The 24,838-nt window shown below is 43.5% G+C and overlaps 1 protein-coding gene across 2 annotated transcripts; it reads left to right on the top strand.

Annotated features, from left to right (window-relative positions):
• PRPH (peripherin) lies at positions 1–24,838 on the top strand. Of its 2 annotated transcripts, none has more exons than XM_088479998.1 (9): positions 1–606; positions 6,244–6,304; positions 8,098–8,193; positions 16,180–16,344; positions 17,503–17,628; positions 18,432–18,652; positions 19,125–19,174; positions 23,318–23,397; positions 24,134–24,838. In XM_088479998.1, exons 1-9 carry the CDS (start codon positions 86–88, stop codon positions 24,182–24,184), a joined length of 1,371 nt encoding a protein of 456 aa, XP_088336124.1. In that variant the 5' UTR covers positions 1–85; the 3' UTR covers positions 24,185–24,838. The 2 variants fall into 2 exon arrangements, with proteins under 2 accessions (XP_088336124.1, XP_088336125.1); XM_088479999.1 differs by having other exon boundaries at positions 24,137–24,838.

A 24,838-nucleotide genomic window follows, 5' to 3' on the forward strand; every position in this document is an offset into this window, starting at 1 on the left:
TCCTCTCAGCATCCCAGGACTAGCAGTACGCAGCATCTTCGCAGGGTACAGAAGTGATCTGCTATCCCACAGCATCTCCCTCACCATGAGTCACTCAGGGCTAAGAACCTCAACCTCTTACCGGCGCACTTTTGGGGCTCCTCTCCTGTCGCCCATGTCCTACTCCTCCTCCTCATCCAGGTTCCAGACCTCCAGGCACTTAGGCAGCCCCTCTCCTGGTCCCTCCAGTCGTTCCTCATCCTCGGCATTCAGGGTTAGGTCCAGCACGCCAGTCCGCGTCTCTCTGGACAGAGTGGACTTCTCTGTGGCCGAGGCTCTAAACCAGGAGTTCCTGACGACTCGCAGCAATGAGAAGGCGGAGATGCAGGAGCTCAATGACCGCTTCGCCAGCTTCATAGAGAAGGTCCGATACTTGGAGCAACAGAATGCCGTGCTGGTGACCGAGATCAACCAAGCCAGGTCCAAGGAGCCCACCCGGGCAGCGGATCTGTGCCAGCAAGAGTTGAGGGAACTGAGAAGACAGCTGGATGCCCTGGGTAAGGACAGGGACCACATCCAGGTGGAGAGGGACAACATGGCAGAGGACCTCAATTATCTTAAGCAAAGGTGAGAGTCTGGGTAGGGGGTGTGGGTCTCTGTCTGGATGTATCAATGGGCATTCTTCAACAAATATATGCAACCAACATGTGTTTCTCTATGAGAATCATGCTGCCACTCACTGATGAAATGGTTAGGGTGATATTAAAAAAAGTACTTTCATATCAGAGAATTCAGCTGAATCAGATATGAATTACAGCAGTGTTAGCCCCCCTTGTGTCTCTCAGGCTGTCATAGAACTACAATGTCCCACAAGCTGCACCAACCTACTGACAGTATACTAGCTAGAGAGACACTTGTTACCTGCATTTGGAGTATAACTGGGATCCTGACTGGATCCAATATGAATGTGAATCAACTTTGCAAATCATTGTTCATGTTTTTGCATGAGACATTGTTAATTTACTCTACCCTTGTCTACATATTAATTATACTACCATAAATAGGAAATTGGAGAGTTGTGTAAAATACTAAGAACATCAATAGCGAGTACACAACAGATTTTCGAAAACAGATAATTACCAAGCCATGCTAGGGGCCCAGGCCATGAATTATTATTACTTTGAATTACTGGCATTCACAAATGCCTTCATCCAATAACCCTTAATATAGAAAATACCATTTACGAATCATGTGGTAGCCTAGACCTTTCCCAAGACAGTGTTATACCACATTATGAAGAGAATGTGCGCCCCCAACAGGTAAGCCATTGACAAAACAAAAGTGTCCTTCACTTAGGGTGTGGTTGTCCAAACAAGTGGAAATTCAGCCCTTGTAATTTACCTTTCTATAATCCAGTGTGGTGTAATCACTTTCATATGAGGAACAGATATTGAAAAAAATAATCGGGAATAATTCCTGACATCTGTATGCAAAGTGTATCTATCTAGTAAACTAGTAAAATGTGTCAACTCCAAGCTTGTGATAGTAAAGCGCTACCATTTCTGGCATATGCTACATAGGGATACATGCCAGTCGGTTACCATAAGATACAGACAGCCATTATTCTTTTGTTCTCTTCATTTTCCCAGGGACTCTCTCCCACTGTGTCACCCTGAAGAAAGAGACATTACGTGTCCTCTTTAGTTAGATCACAGGATAGGACCTAAAGCTAGGATATCAAATGTCTGTCTTGTGTTATGCTGTTCCCTTATTATTGGGATACCTTTACTAGATGATGCTATCTGGAGTCTTAAAATCCAGAATAAGACTTTAATCTTTATTTCTGCTTCTTTTTTCTGGATTCGCCTCATATTTGCTAAGTATCTTTATATGTCTGCAAATGGCTCATTTAAGTTATCCCATTTCATTTCTATATTGTATTTTGTTGAAGTTTTGGAAGTGGCTGGTGTGGTAGCAGAGAGCAGATCATTGTGTGTGTGTGTGTGTGTGTGTATATTCTCAAGAATTAATTATATTAAAGTAGAACAAGTTGAAGTACAATTTGAAGCTGTCTGATATTTATTTTGCAGAATAGTATCATACTGTGACAAGGTATAATCAATACATTAAGGGATAAGTCAAGTATTAACTGTAACATCTTTCTCTTAGTTTAATGTTTTGTATAGGAAAAGTCAGAAAGACATCGAAGTGTTAAAGGGAATATATATTCATGGCCACATTGTATTATTTAATGTAATCGGCAGGGAGGCTCAGTAGTACCATCCCTGAGTGGGTGTGGCATCATGTGATTGTCTGACATCATATGGCCTGGTACACCCAATGTTGCCAAGCCTGGCATGATATGGCAGGGAGCAGCCATATCCTTTAAGATACAAGACAGATGAACTAAGACAAAGAGGTTACATGGAGTTACGGTGACAGCAGGATAATTGGGAGACAATTGATATGACTCCAGCTCACAGTATAAACCCCTTTTTGTCCAGTAAAGATTTATAATGCACTCATTACAGTAATGATCATCTATTGTGTTCAGCCTGCTGTCAAAATACAGATTCCCACAAGACTCATACTGTTAATGCATACCAATTCTCAAAGTCGGATAAAAATAGTTTTATGAACAACTTGTGAATGGTGGTTTTTTTTCACCAGTAAAACGTCATTCTAGAAAAAAAAATCTGGTTTCTGAATAGCTGTAAAAATGGCCATTAACTGTTGTTGAATGAATCATCCTCTGATTATAATAAACTAACTAAAAAAAAAATAAAACAGGCATATTCTTAAACTCAGTCCTTTTAGAGGGCAGACTGACCATTACAGATCACTGATAAAATAGGTAAACACTATACAATTATTGGGCCGATTTGCCAATAATCTGGCCTCATTTATTGTGTTGTGTGTATGAACGATCTTTTCAGCGTTCCACCAATAAAATGGTTAGAAAACATCCACAAATGCATTACTTCAATTATACGATCTGCCGGTCAGGACCGAAAATCCCAGCCTCGGTTTCCCGATATGGAGCAGTGTGTGCATTCTCAATAATCTGCATATATTTCCTATGTTTTCCTGTCACTATGTCATTTACTTGTGGGCGGACATATGCAAATGAATTGTGAAATTCGTTTTGTATTTCATTTAAATTGTATAGTGTCTAGCACAGATATTGGGACCGTGATTTTGCAGAAAAATCATCCCAATTATTGTCGCACTTAGAGTGTAGCTAAGAATGTCTTAAGGTGCGTGTCCACTTGGCGATTAAACAGGCCGATTGAACGATAACGACATCACTATCGTTCAATCGCTTGCTAATCGTCCGCAAATCGGGCATGTAAAGTTCAAAAACTACCAGCGATGCGCTGCCCGCTGGTCATTTTTTGACATCTATCATCGCCCGTACATGCTTTTCAACCTGGCAATCATGTCAGGCAGTCTCGTAACTAGGGTATTTGGAGCCCAGGGCAAATTTGAAAAGGGAGCCCCCCCCCACATCCCGATATGCACGCGCACCGAAGGCGCGCGCGGGAAAAAATGGGCGTGGTCACTTAAAAATGGGGCGTGTCAACATGACACACCCCTTTATTTTCACGCTGAACATTCCTATCCATATGCACCTTAACCCCAGTAGTACCCCTTATACAGTACCCCCAGTATGCAGTTGTGGTCCCTCTTATGCAGGCCCATAGTAGTGCCCCTTATACAGTATCCCCAGTAGTGGTCCCCCTTATACAGCCCCCAATTAGTTCCCCTTACTCAGTGCCCCCAGTAGTGGTCCCCCCAAATGCAGTGCCCTATGTAGTGTTCCCCCTTATGCAGTGCCCCCAGTAGCAGTCCCCACAATGCAGTGCACCCAGTAGTGGTATCCCCTTATGCAGTGCCCTTTATATAGTGTCCCCAGTAGTAGTCCCCCCCCTATGCAGTGCCCTTTATATAGTGCCCCCAGCAGTAGTCCCCCCCTCCCATGCAGTGCCCCCAGTAGTGGTCCCCCTGATGCAGGCCCCCAGTAGTGACCCCCCCTATCCAGTGGTCCCTGTAGTGGTCCTTCCTGATATTGCCCCCAGTTGTGGTCCCCCCAGTGCAGTGCCCCTAGTAGTATGCCCCTTTTATAATGCCCCCAGTAGTAGTTCCCCCCCAAGTAGTGGTCCCCAGTTGAGGTTCCCCCTCCCGATTAAGTGCCCCCTGTAATAGCCCCCCAGTAGAGGTCCTCCCAATAATGGTGCCCCCAGTAATAGCCCCCCCAGTAGAGGTCCTCCCAATAATGGTGCCCCCAATAGTAGCCACCCCCCCGTTGTGCCCCCACCCCAGTAGAGGTCCCCCCAGTGGTAGCCACCCCCCTCCCCCGTTGTTCCCCCAGTAGTGCTGACAGTTTTAAAAAAAAAATATATATAAAAACATACTTACCTGAATCCACGCTGCTGCTCCGGACCGCGACACCTCTCCCGCTTGCCGCCCGCCAGTCCTCCCGGGCTGGCGCGCTCAGCATAATGGGAGAGACGTCATAATGTCATGACGTCTGTCCCATTACCCACGGAAGTCCGGCTCTTGCAGTGGGTGCTGCAGCAGTCAATGAGAGTCTATCTGACTCTCATTGGCTGCTGTTTAACACACGCATCGCCACCAGCGCTGGCGGCGATGTGTGTGTTATGTACAGCCTGAGCCCGCCTCCTGGCGCTATTGGGCAAGCGCTCAGGGGGAGGGAACGGGCTCAGCTGTGCAGCACAGGACTGGCGCTTGAAGCCTAGCGCCGGTCCTGTGTAAATGTGTAGTGCTGACCGCACTCACTGCGGTCGGCGCTACACTGGTGGCTAACTAGGGCGGGCCGGGCCGTGGCGCCCAGGGCACGCACCCTGCTAGTTACGCCACCGACGTCAGGTTGAGCATATACGGCAGGGGTGGGGAACCTTTTTTTTGCCGAGGGCCATTTTGATATATATAACATTATTTGCGGGCCTTATGCAGGCCATGCCCCCTCCGTGTGAGGTCACACGGGGACAGGGCATCAATCGCCAGTGATTACAGCAATGCCTGGAGCATCCTGAGGATGCTTCAGGGAGCTGTAAGGGCAGTGGTGTGACAGTCTGAAGCGTCCTAATGATGCTCCAGGCGGCACTACTGCATAGATTCTGGCAGCAGGGTGCCATTATAGGCACCCTGCTATCCAGGTGAGGCTAGCAGAAAAAAGCTCAGAGGGCCAGACCAAATGACTCTGGGGGCCTTATACGGCCCCTGGGCCTGAGGTTACCCATCCCTGATGTACGGGGATGATTGATGTGCCTACACTGAACGTTCAGTGTAGGCACATCACAGACTGTGAATCGACAGCACGATTACAATCATGCTCTCGTTTCACAGTCGGGAAGTGGATATGCACCTTTACTCATTAACCGATGATAACATAACTAGAGGCCAAATACTAGTTCTGCACTAGACAGCAGGAAGAACTGAGTTTGAATAACTAGCCATAAAGATTATAGGGGCTTACTTATTAAGGGCCGCTAAAACCCCCATTAATTAACATCTGTTGTCACCAATATCCACATTGTTGGCACAGAGCTTCTGAAAGGAGGCTGTTTCACAGACGACTTCTCCCCATTAAAACCTCTTTCACCACTTGTCAATATTTTTACTGTGCATGCGTGCCCAGTGGGTGAGAGTGGGGAAGGCATCAGATAACAACATCTGATGATGGCATTAATTATCGAGGCCAAGCTCTGCAAAGCTATTGTGCATCATTGATACATCATGAGGAATGTAATTTATTTGTGCCTCATGCCTCACTTTGAAATCTCATGTTTGTCTGTTTCCACATGTTTTAAACCTTGATAAATAGTCCCCTAAATATTTTGCACCACTGTATACTCTGCCATCTATGTCCTTGCCCCATTAAACAGGTTAATTCTAGCAAAAACAGGCACATCATCACACATCACACATCAGAAAGGGTACATTTACTAAAACTACCAATCATTATCTACATTTTAGATAAATGATAGCTCGGATCTGATTGGCTGCTAGGGACAATTCCTCCACTTTATTTTCTAGTAGATTTAGTTTAATCTACCCCAAAATGTAAATTGTGCTGTGTCTGCAGTTCTGCACTTCTCTTACAGCAGCACAGTCTTCATGTAGAATAGACCTGGCGGCTTTGTGACCGGCTGGAAATTTTAGGGAATCTTTATTTAGTTGTGTATGAATCACACACATCAGTCAGCCACTGAGTCTCATGTTTTTCCTGATTTGTCTCAGGCTGGATGAAGAAATGCACAAGAGAGAAGATGCTGAGAATAATCTGGTGCTGTTCAGGAAGGTAAGTGATACATTTGTCTACTTGATTTTTTCTCTTTACAAAATGGCTATTCAACTTGTATCCTTCTTGCTGGGTGTGCCTTTATTGTGGATTGTCAGCTTCTACAGAGAAATGTTTTCTTTCATGGGAGAAAGATGGACAGCACCGGCCAATACAGTCTGAAGCTTTATGTACAACCACCTGCCACTGAGACGGGTGTGGATTAAAAGATAGACAGTAAAATGGTCGATAATGTCTAGATAGACACAAGATATTAGACAATAGGTCAACAGGGACAAAAGGTTGACAGGGACTAAAGGTCGACATGTAAGAAGGTTGACAGGTACAAATTGTCGACACAAAATGGTCGACACATGTTATTTTTTTTCTAACCCTAAACTTCACCCTAACCCTTCCCTTGGTGCCAAACCCTAACCTTCCCTCCTGGTGCCTAACCCTAACCGTCAGGGTTGATGCCTGACCCTAACCGTCCCTTCTAGTGCCTAACCCTAACTCTCCCTCCTGGTGCCTTAACCTAATCGTTGGGGTAAGTGCTTATCCCTAACCATCGGGGTAAGTGCCTAATCCTAAAACTAAACAAAAACCAATGTGTCGACCATTCTTGTGTCAACATTTTGACTCTGTCGACCATTTGAATTACAGCGAATGGAGATAGAAAAATATTGGCCTTATAGCGGTGACCAGGTCTGATGATAAATAGGCCCAAAAGCCATACTCCATGCTTGAATTGTTGTCCACTAGCAGATAGAGGAACAACGGTACGATTACAACATTGTAATCGTACAGTCATTCCTCATAATGTGCAGTGCCTACACTGAACGATATGCCGTTCAGTACAGGCACCCTCCCTCATCCCCGAATATGCCCAACCTGTCGTTATAGGCAGATTGACCAGCATGTTCAGGCGACGATTGATGTCGAAAACGACCAGCGGGAGCGCGCATTGCTGGTCGTTTTCGACATTTTAATGCCTGATTTGTGAAAGATTAATGAGTGATTGAACGATAACGATGTCGTTATCATTCAATCGCTCATTTTAATCGCCTAGTGAATACGCCGCATACTTTACAAATAAATTATGTGTCTTTCCAATTTTACGTGCTGTCAATTTGACTATTTTTATCTTACTTCACGTTTTGTATAATAAATGTTTCAATATTTATATGCAGATTGCTTAGTTTGCACATATGTTTGAGCGCCAAGAGGTCAGCACCCATTTATACTACTATTCATTGTATTTAGAGTGTATTGGGAAACTCAGTGGTACTTACCACAAGGGCTTGCTCTTGTTAGGTCTGTGCCCAGAGATAGATCTTATCATTTTAAGCATATTCTTGTGACCAGGGCCATAACTGGGAGTGGGCGAGCAGTGCCGCCACACAGGGCACAGAGCCAAGAGATGGCACCGTTGTTACAACATGGCACCAGCATTTGGCTTGCAGGGTCCTTGGTAAGGCACTTTGTAGCCCAGAGAGCTGCCGGGAGTGTCGTTAGGTTGCTCCAGTTGCTGCTCAGAGCCACCAGGAGCATCCTTAGGATACTATGTGCACTTTGCTCCTTCCTGGTCCCGTCAGCCTTGTCTCCTCATAGTGACCTCATAATGTCACAAGTTTGTGGGGTCGGGCCTGGTGCAGGGCGGAATTTCGTCCAGCTATGGCCCTGCTTGTAACTATCAAATGCAGCTTCTTGTGTATAAACTGGACAGCACTGTTCTACAGAATATATTTTATAATGTACATATTCATAGGCTATACAAATGTAGAGCACTCCATTTCTCTTTCCTTACCTGGTAGGATGTAGATGATGCCACCCTCTCTCGTTTGGAGCTGGAAAGGAAGATCGAGTCTCTAATGGATGAAATAGAATTCCTGAAGAAACTTCACGAGGAGGTAAATCTGTGCCATTTATTTTAATGCCTTGAAATATAAAGTATTTGTTATTATGCTGACGGGTTGGATACGGGATGCCGGCGGTCAGAATACAGACAACGGCATCTCAACAGTCAGAATCCCGACCCAATTAGGTAACTGTCCTAACCCTCCCCCTAACCTACCTTTCCGCAGCCTAACCCTCCCCCTAACCCTAACCCACCTTTCCGCAACCTAACCATAACCCTCCCCCCTGCAGCCTAACCCTAACCCTCCCTCCTCTCAGCCTAACCCTAACCCTTCCCCTAAGGCCTAACCCTAACCATTCCCCTAGTGCCTAACCCTAAACCTAACCCTACCCCTAATCCTAATACTTACCGTCGGAATGTCGGCGGTTGGGATTCTGACTGCTGCAGGATTTTGGCACCGGTATTCTGAGCGCCGCGTCCCGACCACTGGGATGGTAACTACATCCCTGCAGGATCGGACGACGTATCGTCTAGTGTTTACCCAGCTTTGATCTATTTTTAAATTGAATATAAATAAACAATGTAACTGAGTAATTATTTTTATTTACATATATCCAGTGCTTTTTTATATATAAGATGTACCACTACTCACCCACAAGTCTCCACACACTTATTTTAATCACTTCTACGTTCTAAAATGATTTCACTGATTTCTTCTTGTTTCTGGAACTAGTTGTAAGTATTAAATTCTATTTATGAAAAACATATAAACAATACAATACTACAAAAACAATACCAAAAAAAGCTGCTGGTACTGAGTAAGATTTAGTACCATCATAAAGAAAATGCACCTGATATTTCTGCTGTATTATTAAACATACTAGTGGAAGCATCGCTGCATATTATATTTTTTGCATACATCTTAAGTTTATGGTCTATAGGGTAGTTTCTAAAAAAGAGAAGTGGAGTTGTTGCTCATAGCAACCAATCAAATTACAGCTATAATTTCTCTATTGCATTCCAGAAAATCATAGCTATAATCTGATTAGTTGCTATGGGCAACACCACCATTTGTCTGTTTTAGAAGCTATAGTAAATTTACCCCTATGAATAGTGCTGCAACAGTGACGGTCAGTTAGTTTTGCTCTGTGGTGTGGTTGGAGTAGGAGTGAGAACACTTAGGGGGAGATGTATCAAACCTTAGAGAGAGATAAACTGGAGGAGATAAAGTACCAACCAATCAACTTCTGTCATTTTTCAAACACAGTTTGTTAAATGACAGAAGTTAATTAGTTGATACTTTATCTCTCTCCATTTTATCTCTCTCCAAGGTTTGATACATCTCGTCCTTAACCACTTGCCTGATTTGACATTGCCAGACCGGACTTTCCTGATAGTTGCATCTGATGTGACCATTCAGAAAGACCCACTAAGCGGTTGCCGGAAGCTAATCTTACAACAGCTGCCTATATCAGAAGAACCTCCTGGCCTCCTTGCACTCACGGGTCTACGTCCAGTATGTCCTGATCACTGCTGGCCACAGTGATTGAGCAGCCGGCAGCACTCCTACCTGGCCTCGCCATAGAGCAGCCATAACTTCAACAGAAACAGCAGCTAGTGAAAAGATTCACTTGCTGACCTGCACACACTGAAGCTGTACACTAATCAAAAATCGATTGTACCGCATGCAGTGGCGTAACTAGGGCAGGGCGAGCGGGGTTCGTGCCCTGGGCGCCGTTGGACCGGCGGCACGGGGGGGGGGGCGCCGCCGGCCAAGGTACCAGCCCGCCCGCCCTAGTTAGCCGGTGTAGCGCCGACCGCAATGAGTGCGGTCAGCGGTACACATTTGCACAGGACCGGCGCTAGGCTTCCAGCGTCGGTCCTGTGCTGCACGCCTGAGCCCGTTCCCTCCCCTGAGCACTTGCCCAATAGCGCTAGGAGGCGGGCTCAGGCTGTGCATAACACACGCATCGCCGCCAGCGCTGGCGGCGATGCGTGTGTTAAACAGCAGCCAATGAGAGTCAGATAGACTCTCATTGACTGCTGCAGCACCCACTGCAAGAGCCGGACTTCCGTCCGGCTTCTGCAGTGGGTAATGGGACTGACGTCATGACGTCTGTCCCATAATGCTGAGCGCGCCAGCCCGGGCGGACTGGCGGGCGGGAGCGGCATCGCGGACAGGAGCAGGAGCAGCGTGGATTCAAGTAAGTATATTTTTATATATATATATCTTTTTTTTAACCTATCTGCACAACGGGGAGGGGGGTGGCTACTACTGGGGGGACCTCTACTGGGGGAGATGTGGCTACTACTGGGCGCCATTGGGTGGACCTATACTGGGGGGGGCTACTCTACTGGGGACTACTACTTGGGGGGGGGGAACTACCACTGGGGGCATTCTAAAAGGGGCCTATTACTAGAGGCACTGCACTCGGGGGACCACTACTGGGGGCAATAATAGGAAGGGCCACTACAGGGACCACTGGATAGGGGGGGCCACTACTAGGAGCCTGCATCAGGGGGACCCCTACTGGGGGCACTGCATGGGAGGGGGGGGACTACTGCTGGGGGCACTATATAAGGGGCTTACTGCTAGGGGCACTACAGGGGGCACTAGATAGGGGGGATCACTGCAGGTGCCTGCATAAGGGGACCAATACTGGGAAAACTGCATGGGGGGGACTACTGCTGGGGGCACTATATAAAGGGGCACTGCATAGGGGGGGGACTACTACTGGGGGCACCATATAAAGGGCACTGCATAAGGGGATACCGCTACTGGGCGCACTGCATTGTGGGGACTGCTACTGGGGGCACTGCATAAGGGGGAACACTACGTGGGGCACTGCATTTGGGGGGGCCACTACTGGGGGTACTGAGTAAGGGGAACTAATTGGGGGCTGTATAAGAGGGACCACTACTGGGGATACTGTATAAGGGGCACTACTATGGGCCTGCATGAGAGGGACCACAACTGCGTACTGGGGGTACTGTATAAGGGGTACTACTGGGGTTAAGGTGCATATGGATAGGAATGTTCAGTTTGAAAATAAAGGGGTGTGTCATGTTGACACGCCCCATTTTTAAGTGACCACGCCCATTTTTTTTGCCGCGCGCACCTTCGGCGCGCGCACATCAGGGGGGTGCTCCCTTTTCAAATTTGCCCTGGGCTCCAAATACCCTAGTTACACCACTGACCGCATGGTGTATTTAATAGCAATTTGTTAAAAAGAGCTGGAAGTGGGACCATATTCTAACACCAGGGATTGGTCAATTGCCATATGGTGTTGTATACAAGAATTGGAGGTTGTATCACATCACCCAGTATTGCACTACCCCTGATGAACTGATGGTACAAAGAGTGGCATTTTCCATCAAGCAGTCATAGTGGTAAAAGATCTCCAGCTAACAGTGCATGAAAAAAGTGATTTGAATCTGTTTTGAAAAAGTCTTTTCGAAAATATAGTTTGTTAGGAGAAAAGTGATTTTAACAAATTTTACAAGATTTTATTTGATGTTTAATACTATGGGCTCTATTTATTAACATTATTTTTACTAAAATAAAGTGAAAAAGGGTGTTTTCACACCCTTTTCACATTATTTTAGTTTCACCTGTAGTTATTACAGGGCAATTGGAATAGAATTAGTAAAATTCTACTCCAACCCCTAGTATCACTTATTTTTAGTAAAGCAGATCGCATTTCCCATAATTGTAATGGGAAATGTGATCCGACCATAGTTACTAAAAATAAATTGTAAAAAAATACCGGGGGAAGCCCTGTGATAATAACGCCACCTGGATGTGGCGTTATCCATGGTCTCCCGCGGTTACCGGGCTCCCACTCTGCTCTAACGGGGAGAGCAGAGCCGGGAGTCGGTACCAGTAATCAGCTATGTGGTCTAAATAGACCGCAAGCTGATTGCTGTAAAAAATAGAAGAAAAAAAATTAAACATTTTTTTTTTTACTTACCTGACTCCAGGGACCGGTGATCGGGCCTCCGGTGATGGCTCCTCTCCGGTCAGCTGGTCTCCCACAGTGCACTGCTGCCCGGTCATCAGGTGATTGGGCCCCAGTGCAGTATGGGACATCACCTGATCGGGAAGCCCGGAGAAGATCACCGGAGGCCAGGAGGATGCAGGTAAGTGCAATGAAGGGAGGGGGGGTCGCGGGGGGCCGTGATCGCGGGGGCGGGGCTTAGCGCCGGGGGGCGGAGCTTATCGCTGGTGGGGGGCAGCAGCGACGGTGGGTCGGCGCATGCGCAGGCTCTTAGTCGCGGTATTTTTTCCGAAAATACCGCGACTAGAGTGCGGATGGGATCCGCAGGGACAGAGTTTTATCGCAAGCTCTGTCCCTGCAAGGGATTTATAGTAAATCCCTGTGATATTGCCTGAATTCGCAATGCGAATTCACTCGGTAATATCACACTACAATCCGCATTCAATATGCGGATTGTAGTAAATAGAGCCCTAGGTCACCATCGGGTATACATCTGTTATGTGTATGTGTGTGTGAGTATATATATATATATATATATATATATATATATACAGTCAGGTGCATAAATATTGGGACATAATTTCATAGTTTGGCCTCTATTCACCACCACAATGGCTTTGAAATGAAACAAACAAGATGTGCTTTAACTGCAGACTTTCAGATTTAATTTGAGGGTAATTACATCCAAATCAGGTGAACGGTGTAGGAATTACAACGGTTTCTATATGTGCCCCCCACTTTTAAAGAATTCATATAATGAAGTTAGTACAAATAAGCATTATATGAATTCTTTCAAGCTATTCCAATGTATTTTAAGCAATTTTAAAAAAACTTTTTGAATTTAGCCTCAAAGTTTTTATTGTTTATCTTTTTGTATACTCTCCCGTGCTGCTATATTTATTTCTCACTTTGATCTTATATGTTTGCGGTATATTAATTGGAATACCCTTTAACCACTTAACTGACAAATTCTTTTCCCAAAAACCGCTCCAAAATTGTCGGTTTCTTTTATTATTGAATTAGGTCAAGAACATAATTTTAAACTTATCCATCACTATTTTATTTGAAAATAATTTTTTTTAAAAACACAGTATACCATAAAAATAGCGATTTTTATGTTATACTGTAGTGATGGCCATTGACATCTGTACCATCGATAGTTCAACCATCGTTAGAAGCCATCAGTTGTTTAGCGATTGGTCGAGGAGATCTGTGTAGGCCACAGCTGCCGATGTTTCCTAAACATCAATTGAGGGTTTCCATCGATGGTGCAACATTGATGCCCACCAGCAATGGCAAACTACTTGTTTTCAGTCAGACAATCGATGGTTTGCAAACCATCGATGGTCGGTTGCCATCCGATATCAATATATATATATATATATATATATATATGTATATATATATATATATATATAGAACATATATATATATACATACAGTATATATGTACACACATATATATATATCTGCTGTTGCTTACACACATTAAAATTTCCCGGCAAGTTCATATAGGGCAGGAGGTGTACACTACCCTTGAAGAAGTCTAGGTGAAGGACGAAACGTGTTGGGAAGCTCCACTCCTGCCCTATATGAACTTGCCGGGAAATTTTAAATAAGATAAGCATTTGGCACTTTATCCTTACTTATTTTCCTTTCATTTCCCTTTGCAAAAAACGCATTTATTGCTTTTAAAAAAATGCTTTGTAAAGAATTCTTTATGAATTTTTACGAGACTATGGGGGTCATTCAGACCCGGTCGTTAGCGCCGATGTGCTCGGACCGGTTCGATGGCCCCCCACAGAGCATGCGCACGATGGCACCGGCGCCGTCGTGCGCATGCGTGAGACCCGCTACGACCGACAGCGCCGGTCGTAGCGGGTCTCGATCCAAAGGGGGCGAGCTGTCGATGTTGATTGACAGCTCGCCCCGTTTGGAAGGCGGGCCGGGGAGCTGGCAGCCCAAACGGAGGCGATCCCATGTGAACGCCTACCGTTTGGGGGCGGCCCCACTGACATCACTAGTGATGTCAGTGGAGAGCTTCCGGCTCTGACAGAGCCAGAAGCTCTCCGGGGCTTACGACAAGAGAGACCCTACCCTAGGGTCTCGTCGTAAGCCCCGATGATCGCGATGGTCTCTGACCATCGCGACCATCACCGGAGCGGTCGTTAGAGCTGTGGGTGTTAACCCACAGCCTAATGACCGCAACAGAGGCGGGCGGTCAGGATGCAAGTGGCCGCCCAGTTTCTGAGCGACCGTTTGCATCCTCCGACCGCCTCTGAATGAGGCCCTATATGTATGAATTTATTATTGACCTTGTCCCTTATTCCTTGTGTTTATTATGTTTTTTAATTCAATAAACTTTGTACCCCCCTTTTTATATTAAATGTTCGCTTCTCATATAATTATTTTTGATCTCATAAGCCATTGACATATGGAGATCTAATAAGCACTTTATTATTGCACAGTCACTTTTCACTATTATGTTTTAAGGATCATTATTGGGTATGTTATTAATTATGTTTGATCCCTGAATGGAATATTCACTTTTAAATTAGGTTTAGAAGTTATTTTTAGGACAACTAATTTTGCACAGACACTATATATATTATTAATTTAATTATATTCATTTGCACTGACAATTCACAGACCAAGGATATATTTATTTATTTATTTATTAAATTAGCACTATTGTCGCTGTGTATCAAGTTCACTGTTTTATATCTTTCTATGCAATAGTAGCACACCACTGCTATGCCCATATCTCTTGCTTATAGCTGACACCCAGTACCAAAGGGGATAGTGTTATTAAATATTAGGTCTGTTTTATCTGTGTATAGACTATATCCAGGTGGCGCTGATTAATCTTTCATTGGTCTATATATATATATATACTCGGCCCTTGCTCTGTCCTGCCCCCCCCTCCCTTAGCACAGAAAACTTTGGCCCTCATTCAGAGCCGTTCGCTATTTGCGGTCGTTCGTTCAAAAACAAGGGGTGGCTATTCAAATGATCCGTTCGCACATTGCAGTCTGTTCACACCTCTAAGTCTGAACGAGCGAGCAAAACATACGCTCGTTTATTTGATAAAAACGCCCCCTGGCCGCTCGCACCATACGTCATGTCCGCTATTTATTAGATTAATCGAGTACATCGTACAGCGTATGAACTGCTCGCTATTCTTGTGGTTGGTTTTTTCAACCGCTATTTTGCGAACAGTTCTGAGTTTAAAAAAACCAAGTGACGTGGTCAATGACGCTGCTGTATTAACTATGCACTCCCTTAAATCGCCCGTTTTGACCTTTAAGCACGCCTGCGTTCGAATTCCACTCCCCTGTTTTCAAGCACCTTCCCCTGTTACCACCCACATACGCCTCATTCTGTCACTCAAAATAGCAGGCATTCGCTATATAGCGTACAAACGATTTTTGGCCGCACTGACTGGTTCGCGCATGCGTACTAAAAACCGTACGCATGCGCAGATGTGCGAACATCGCTCGGAACGAGCGTACTGCCGCTAGCGAGCGGCTCTGAATGAGGGCCTTTGTTTTAAAATAATTTTTGTGAAAAATTGGCTAACATTATTTTTTTTTTTTTAAATGATCACATTATGTCATTAATAGCTATTTAAACTTGTGTTGGAACAGGTTTTTTAAATTGCTCTTATTTACGTAATTTGATAATAAAATTTTTTACAATTTTGGGGACATTTTTTGAAAGAATATTAGCCAATTAAGTGACCAAGGCCAATTTGTGGCCTGATGTGAAATGAGGCAAATACTCATGTAACAACTTATTAAAATCCCAGTCTCTAGTCCTCATGTATCCCTTTTTGTACTGTAAATGCCTTTTCTGGTTTGGATAGCAATCAGCTGGGAGAGATTTAGAGGGCTACATTATTAAATGTATACACCTGTATTTACCATAAGGGGTGAGTGCAGGCTCTTTACGTTATCAGGTTTCTCCAATGACAAGCTAACTGGATTATAATATAGACTGAAGATCCTTTTTTACCTCTTGCTGTGGATATCCCCATATAGGAACTACAAGATGTGCAGGTGACAGTACAGACACAACCAATTCACCTGGAAATTGAAGCAACAAAGCAGCCTGATCTAACGTCTGCACTTCGAGACATTCGTAGCCAGTATGAGAACATTGCAGCCAAGAATCTGCAAGAGTCTGAGGAGTGGTACAAATCCAAGGTACATGGTTTGGCGCAGACACGATAACTGTGCAATAGTGGAGGTAATCATGCTGTAGATTAGCACAGAGTATAATTATTGCCTCTTTATCATTTATAAATCTGATACCTAGGTTGTCAATATAGCCTGTAGCTATATATGTCATAGTGGATGTATTTCAGGTCACTGAGACAGCACAAAAATGACTAACAAAGGGGAAAGATGATGACTTTCCTAATTTCATTATGTTTCACTCTTCAAATATATAAAGTGAAGTAACATGGCATAAATATTGTCATAATTGCAGTTTCTTTGCTCACCGTACAGTTCAGTTACGAATTGCTACTTATTAAAGTACAGCTACATATACATTTTATTTTGTTGTAAAATTGAATATAATTTAATGGTGGCACAGTGGGTATAAGTAATGCCTCAAAGCTCTAATGTCATAGGCGTGAATCCAACTAAGGCCCTATATGTGTAGACATAGGCATCTTTATAATGGGTGCAAGGTGCGCGGTGTACACGGGCCCCTGGGTATAGGGGGCCCCACACCGCACATCCTGCACCCAGAGTTAATAATATACTTACCTCTCTGCAGTCTCCGATGTGCTGCTCCGCAGCGCCGGACCAACGCTGGGAAAATGGGAGTGGCCATCTTCCCAGTGATATGCACAGAAAAGATGCCCCCTGGAAAGTAGGTGCGGGTGCCATTTTCCCGGAGACCCTCACATGTGCAGTAGATTCTGGCATGGAGCCAGAATTTACAGCGCTCAGTGCGCTGACAGAGAGGAGGGGACCCAAACAGAGGCTGCACACAGGCCCCCTCCTTTCTTAAAACGCCCCTGTGTGTAGAGTTTGTATTAAAATGGCCCCCGTTTGTGTGTGTTAGAGACTGTAAGCACTAATGAGACAGGGACTGAGGCAGAATTATAATTATTATTACATATCTTTTGTATTATTTATGTTGAACCCCAGTATGATACAATTATTGTCATTAGCATCATCAAGGAGCTTGGACTAAAGGTTCTACATAGATAGAAATAGTAACTATAACACTTGTAGTGACAGTAAATCAAAATACTATTACTTCACAAATAAATGAAACTACTAATGTTATGAGTTGACAACACACAATTTCAAATTAACTGTAAATGTTCTCTATTTTGTCTGGATTAGTTTGCTGACCTGTCCGATGCCGCAAACCGTAATAATGAGGCACTGCGTCAAGCCAAGCAGGAAATGAATGAATCACGGCGGCAAATCCAGAGCTTGACCTGTGAGGTTGATGGACTGAAAGGGACAGTGAGTAATTCCTTCTTCTCCTCTCCCAACCTCTCCGCTGGTGTTTCATTGCTAGCTATTCCTCATGGCCAGTGTACTAAGCAGATTCATCCTCATGGGCTGTGTAAAAGTGGACCCAGGTCCTGGTGACTAGTGAAGAACGCAGACCCAAACTTGGTGGCTAGTGTAAAATATTGACCCCAATTATTTTGATAGTGTAGAAAGCAGACTGACAATCTTAATAGCTAGTATGAATAGCAGACTATAGTACATGCTTCATCACTTACCTGCAACGCTTCGCTTTCCTTCCTGGCCTGGGTTCTACAAGTGCAGGACTCCATTTCCAACATTATCATTGTTTCTGGGTGACACTAACTACAGAAGTATCTGCCAATTTCTGTACATGACAAGCACAGAGTGACTGTCACATAGTAGGTCTCACTACAAGTCTTCAGTAGCTGGATGTATCAAACCTTGGAGAGAGATAAAGTACCAACCAATCAGCTTTTTTTAAACACAGCCTGTAACATGACCTTTAGAAACTGATTGGTTGGTACTTTATCTATCCCCACTATATCTCTCTTTAAGCTTTGATACATCTCCCCCTATAATTGTAATTGTAATCATGTAGATATTTGTTTGGTATCATTGTACGCTTACTTTTGCTTAGTTATTTCGTCAAATGCTTTTTCCCCTCCCCAATATGGTATTATTTTATTACATTGTTAAATGATAATACGCTATACGGACTCTACTTTCAGTATATTTTATGGTCTAGTTTGATGGTACAGCTAGTAACAGGCATGGCTTATTCTCCTGTACAGAATGAGGCGCTGTTACGTCAGATGAGGGATATGGAGGAACGGTTTGGAGTGGAGGCAGCTAATTACCATGACACAATTGGACGTCTGGAGATGGAAGTGCAGCATATGAAAGAAGAAATGGCCCGTCACTTGAGGGAGTACCAAGATCTGCTCAATGTCAAGATGGCATTAGATATTGAGATTGCAACTTACCGAAAACTCCTGGAAGGAGAAGAAAGCAGGTGAGGAGAAATGTTTCACCAATTGATGGGAACATTCATAGACAAGACGTTCATAAAGCATATTAATATAATGAGATAAAGGGTTGAGAAGGGTGCATTTCAGTAGAAGGCCACACAGTCATTTCTGCTCCACAAAAGGACAATTTTGCACCACGTTTAGATGGCTCTATGCTTTGAATGAGACCTTGTATGTTGTACTTCCACAGAAGAGCATACTTCCAAGAGCACTCTGTGTAATATAATAAAACATGTCACACACAGAAATCTAACACCTGTAACCAAGACAGTCCCCATGTCCCCACACTCCCATTATTAATATAAGCCATATATATGGAAATACAGCATGTATTAGTTTAGTAGAAAAAGCTAAAGGGAAAAATTTACTAAAGGGTGGTTTATGTATAGTTTTCAAACCGATGGTGTCATATATACATATAATGTTTATCCTTATTTAAATTTGTTTGTCTTTCAGGATTGCTGTCCCTATTCATTCACTTACATCTCTCAGTTTTAAAAGCCAAGGTAAGTGTAATTCTTCACCATTTTGATTGACAAGTGTCAGTCAAATGATTCTAAGACAGTCAGTAAATATACACTAAAACTCAGTATTACATAAAGTTATAGAAATAAAGTATAATGGTGCATATAAGTAATGTTAACAAAAACAGCATGCAATTAAAGCAACAAACAATTGAAAGTGATAAAAAAAAATACTCCACTTTTAAATGTAAAACTTCTTATATATGTCTTTTCATATCTGAATATCTGAGGGGACCTTTCATCACACATGATACTCAGAAGATCAATATGCACCAATACAGATACTAAGCACAGATACATGTTGCATGGCTCACTGTCTTAAGGTTTGTATCCACTACACGAGAGTGGAACAACTGTACGATTACAGCATTGTAATCGATCAATCGTTCATCATCCTGTGCAGTGGATAATGTGCCCACACTGAATGATATGTCGTCAGTGCAGGGACCCTCCCTCATCCCTGAACATGTACAACCTGTCAATATCGACAGGTTGCCCTGCATGTTCAGGCGATGACAAATGCCGACAACGACCAACAGGAGCGCGCATCGCTGATCGTTGCCGGCATATTCACTGCACGATTAATGAATGATAACGATGTCGTAATCTTTCAATCGCTCATTTTTCTCATGTAGTGGATACGCGCCTTTAGTCGAATCCCAATGAACACGGGAAAATCCATAAAAGTTAGCATTTCTGTCAGTCTTACAATGAACAGTCATATGTAATGTTGGGTGTGTTGCCTTACTACCAACTGCCCACTATCCCTTAGGAGCCTACTGCTGCGCTAATGCCGGCTCTAGATACAAACAGACACAGGAAAACAAATACGTAAAGTAGGACTCTTAATTAATGTCCTGTTTGACCTAAAAGGTTGCAGTTATCCATTCTCAGAAAATATGTAAGTTAAGAACTGTATGTGTACAGGCTTCTTCTCAGGGTCTCACTGGATCCCCAAAATGCAAACCATGTAGAAATCAAATCATTAACCCTATGGTGACAATGAGTGATTCTAATCTGAGTTTTTAAGCATTTCTAAGTTTGTGATTACATTTTTCTTGAAAGCTATTTTGGTTTTGGATTTCATTTCATCATTGCAGATCAGAATTTGTGTGTGCATTGTAGTTTTCTCATGTATGTGTGTGCATCACCAGGCCCGCCAAGAGCCGCGTCGGGCTCGGGTAAAAGGGGGAGTGGCCTAATCGCTGGAGGCGTGACCACGTCCCGCTTGGTTTAAAAAACATGAAACTTTGCAAAGGGGGGCGCTCTGAACCCCCTCAGCCCGGCCCATAACCAGTGGGGCATAGGAGACTGCTGTGACTGCTTCTTAGCAGCCGCGAGCAGTCCCCCAGTGCAGCAGCTGCTGTGATGTAAGAGGGGGGGAGCGGTGCCGGACCTGGGCCCCTGTTGGGCCTCTCCAGCAAGCCCAGGCCCGGGTGATGAATTCCTTCCCCCCCCCCCTCAGCGCCCCTGTGCATCACAAAGCCCATACACTCACACAAAGAGGCTCATGCTAAGTTGGACATAAATTGAGTCTAAGGGGTATATTTACTAAAGTGCGGGTTTTTAGAAGTGGAGTTGTTGCCAATAGCAACCAATCAGAAGTTACTTATCATTTATCTAGCATTGTTTAGAAGATAATAGCTAGCATCTGATTGGTTGCTATGGGCAACAACTTCACTTCTAAAAACGAACACTTTAGTAAATATACCCCTAAGCTGGAAGTGTAAATGTGCCCGGGAAAAAGGTGCAATTTGATTAGCTTGCAGAGTTGGTTGTATACGCAAGATGCATCCAGCTCAGCAAGGGAAGCATATTCACCTGCATTACTCCCGGGGATAACAGTAGTATATGTGCCTGGTTTATGCCAGGAGATGTGGCATGTCTGGACAGTGTTAATAATAATTAATAAAGTCGCATTCGCCATGTCAACAAACAAAAAATAGACTAAGACACAAAGACAAAGTTAAAGATTTTAGTAAGTATAAATCTATACCCATGTCTGTCACTTTTCTATTTAAAAGATGAAATGCAAATATGCTTCATTACTGAGGAATGATTGTTTGTACACTGTAATAATGCAAATGTAGATCGTACCATAAACATCGTACCATCAACATTACTATAGTATTAGCATAAAAGGGCTTCAAATGTATTCAGTCATCATCATCAATTTGTTTTTTAGCACCAGGTATTAGAGCACCTGCAAGTAATCCACCTTCAAACAGGCACACATGTCAGATTGTGTTGGGTGTAACACTGCATGAGATCCATAGTTTTCATCTTTCATTTTAATTTGCAGTCTCATTTCCAGTGTAATAATCTCCTACACATAATTGAGAACTGAATTAATATTCATTAGCAACTCATAAATCTTTGATGTCATGTGTTAATTGTAGTTTTTTTCATCCAAGAAAATGGCTGCCTTACATACAGGTGTAAATTAACCCCTTCCCAACCAGTGTGCATAAATGTACAACAGTCGTTCACTACAGTACAATGACCGCCTCTAATTGCAGTCTACCCTTCTGCTCTAGACTACGGCACTACAGGGTACATTTGTCTATATATGCTAAATATAAAATAAAGAAGATGTTTACTTCTATATGCTACCAAAAATAAACCTCATCTCCAATTAAATAAGCTATGTAAGATTCATTAGAGTATGAAGACCTGTTAAATTATTCATGGTTTAATGGACACATAGAAAACTATAAAATGGTGTATATGACACTTGTCCTGGAATGTCTGGTAGACTCAGAATGTCATGGAGTTCTCTCTCAATCCAAGAAGAGTAGCCACCCTCCCATGTGCAGCCCATTCCCAAAGTGAAGTGGTTGAAATGATATACATCCCATTTCCAGAGTGAAGTGGCTGAAATGATATACATCCCATTCCCACAGTGAAGTGGCTGAAATGATATACATCCCATTCCCACAATGAAGTGGCTGAAATGATATACATCCCATTTCCAGAGTGAAGTGGTTGAAATGATATACAGCCATTTCCAGAGTGAAGTGGCTGAAATGATATGCATCCCATTCCCACAGTGATGTGGTTGAAATGATATACAGCCCATTTCCAGAGTGAAGTGGCTGAAATTATATACAGCCCATTTCCACAGTGAAGTGGTTGAAATGATATACAGCCCATTCCTACAGTGAAGTGGTTGAAATGATATACAGCCCATTTCCAGAGTGAAGTGGTTGAAATGATATACAGCCCATTCCCACAGTGAAGTGGTTGAAATGATATACAGCCCATTCCCACAGTGAAGTGGCTGAATGGAGCTTAATGACACTATTTGCATCGAATGGGTTGGGTACGAGATGCCGACGCTCAGGATCCCGGCGGTCAGAATCCCGCCACCGCCATCCCATTTGGGCTAGAATATCTGCCGGTATTACCCTAACGCTCCCTCCCTAGTGCCTAACCCTAAACCCCCACCTTGCACCAGTACTTACCGTCGGGATGTCAGCAGGTGGGATGCTGGCGCCGGGATTCTGACTGGTGTCAGAATTCTGGCGCTGGCATCTCAACTACCAGGCTGTCAGCTACATCCCCATTGAATAGCGTCATCATGGGCCCCTGCTACACTGCACAATGACATGAATTGCAGTTTTGCACTACAAGGGGCAGGGTCACAATGAGACAAACTTTGTCATTTGCTCCATGCAATTCCCACTTTGACCTGTTGGAGGTAAATCCTGGGGGAGAGGGAGAAAGTAGACCAGTAATAGGCTGTATATAGAACCTATTATCACAAAGAGCTTTACAGAGAATATTTCATCATTCACATCAGTCCCTGCCCTAGTTGGGCTTAAATACATATATTCCCTATCACACAACCGCACACATACTAGGCTGTGATCCGGCAAACACAGGGACAACATGCAAACTCCACACAGATAATGCTATGGTCGGAATCTAAATTATATTTCCAGCCCTGTGGGGCAGCAGTGCTAATCAATGTCACCATGTTTTCCTTTAGATAGTAAAATAATACTGTCATTAAGGGTTTAATGTTCTTTTATGCTGATATGTTGATAATATTGTCTATTGTAGGTTTCAGTATGATATACTACATACTCATGTTCATATTATTCTTCTTATATTCTACTGTAGCTCCTGAATTAGATCCCAGCTCTGAGATTCACACCAGGAAAACTGTTGTAATTAAAACTATTGAGACTCGAGATGGAGAGGTGAGCAACACTGCAGAAATTGACAGGTGTCACCATTATATAAAATAAAGGCATTAGTGCGAACTAAAACACAGTTCTCCACAATGAATCCTATTTTTAGGAAGTAAAAAGCGCAGTGCTTTGAGTTGGGTGTAGTAAAGGTGCTCTTATTGGGGTGTCTTAATAGTGTCTAAAATTGTCCCTCTTTTCCTACTGGGAATATTGTGAGGTATGCAGATAGGTGCTGATGCTGCAGCCAGATGTTGTAAAGTAAGTGCCGCACAGAGGAGGGAGGGACAGAGTGAGAGACTTGGTGACTGACAGGTCCAACATACTAGTATATTATATGTTAAAGAAGATGCCAATTGTCACTGGTTCACCCCTAACCAATTAGTGCTTTTGAGGGTACCCATTGTCTGGGATCCCCCCATGATTACTTAATTACAGCCCCAGATGCAGTAATTACTGCCACATATGAGTGTAATGGCTGCAGCTCCTGACTAATTAGGTACCATGTATAATACACAGTTTTAACCTGGTTTAATTTACTCTGGAAACGACAGCTGAAAATAGACAATAAAGTGGAGATAGAGGAGGTTCCACTAACTGCGGAAGACCTTATTGAAACAGAAAGGGTTGTCCAAAGGTGGATAAACTCCTTTAATATTTTACTTTACACCCTAATAACTTGGTTAATAATGGTGTATGCTTGTGGTTATATTGTTTATATAACACTTGTGTCCACCTTTACATACAGCAGGTTGTGACTGAGTCCAAGAAGGAAAAATCTTCGGAAGGGGAGAAGTAAGAAGATAACTTCAAGAACAAAGAGACCCAATGCCTTCATAACACCTCAAACATCAGAATCTCCCAGACCACGGAACAGACTGTGCTATCCTGAAAGAGTGATTTCTGTGTTTTTCTGTTTTTTTAAGTGTTCATCTAGATAGCAATCAGGGGTTGTGTTACCAATATCTATTTCCCTCATGGTGAAACATCTAAGTGCCTGTGTCCCAGGTAGTGATATTGTTACCTCTTTTGTATTCTAATGATTTCTCACCTTTTATATATGTGTAGCTTCCTCATCCAGCAGGAGCATTCTACCAACATTTACAATTAACCCAACATTAATATTGTATACCTGCATAATATGTGTGGGATCATATTATATATATCTATATTTGAGTGCTATCTATCTATATATATATAGCACTCAATAGCAGTATTGCCTCCATGGTTCACCAATATCTGCTCACTTTTTGACACACACTTGAATTTCAAGCTTGCTGGTTGGATTTGATCTCCAGCTGATGTCCAAAGGAAACGCTTAAAGACAAGATAGCTGTAAAGCGGCGTTGGTGCTATAAATTACCTTCCTCCCTCTATTGTATGGGACACTCCCCTTATGCCTTGTAGCAATGTACATGTGCCATGTCTGCTTAACCAGCTAATAAAAAATTTT

The sequence above is a fragment of the Taudactylus pleione genome, unplaced genomic scaffold (assembly GCF_031769625.1).
Source record: "Taudactylus pleione unplaced genomic scaffold, aTauple2 ptg000005l, whole genome shotgun sequence".
In the NCBI taxonomy this organism is placed as follows: domain Eukaryota; kingdom Metazoa; phylum Chordata; class Amphibia; order Anura; family Myobatrachidae; genus Taudactylus; species Taudactylus pleione.

Bases quoted from the DNA above. Each gene is read 5' to 3' on its own strand.
- PRPH (XM_088479998.1), top strand. From the start codon at position 86: ATGAGTCACTCAGGGCTAAGAACCTCAACCTCTTACCGGCGCACTTTT. The intron at 16,345-17,502 runs GTACATGGTTTG...TGTCTGGATTAG, and splicing joins AGGAGTGGTACAAATCCAAG to TTTGCTGACCTGTCCGATGC. The intron at 19,175-23,317 runs GTAAGTGTAATT...ATTCTACTGTAG, and splicing joins TCTCAGTTTTAAAAGCCAAG to CTCCTGAATTAGATCCCAGC.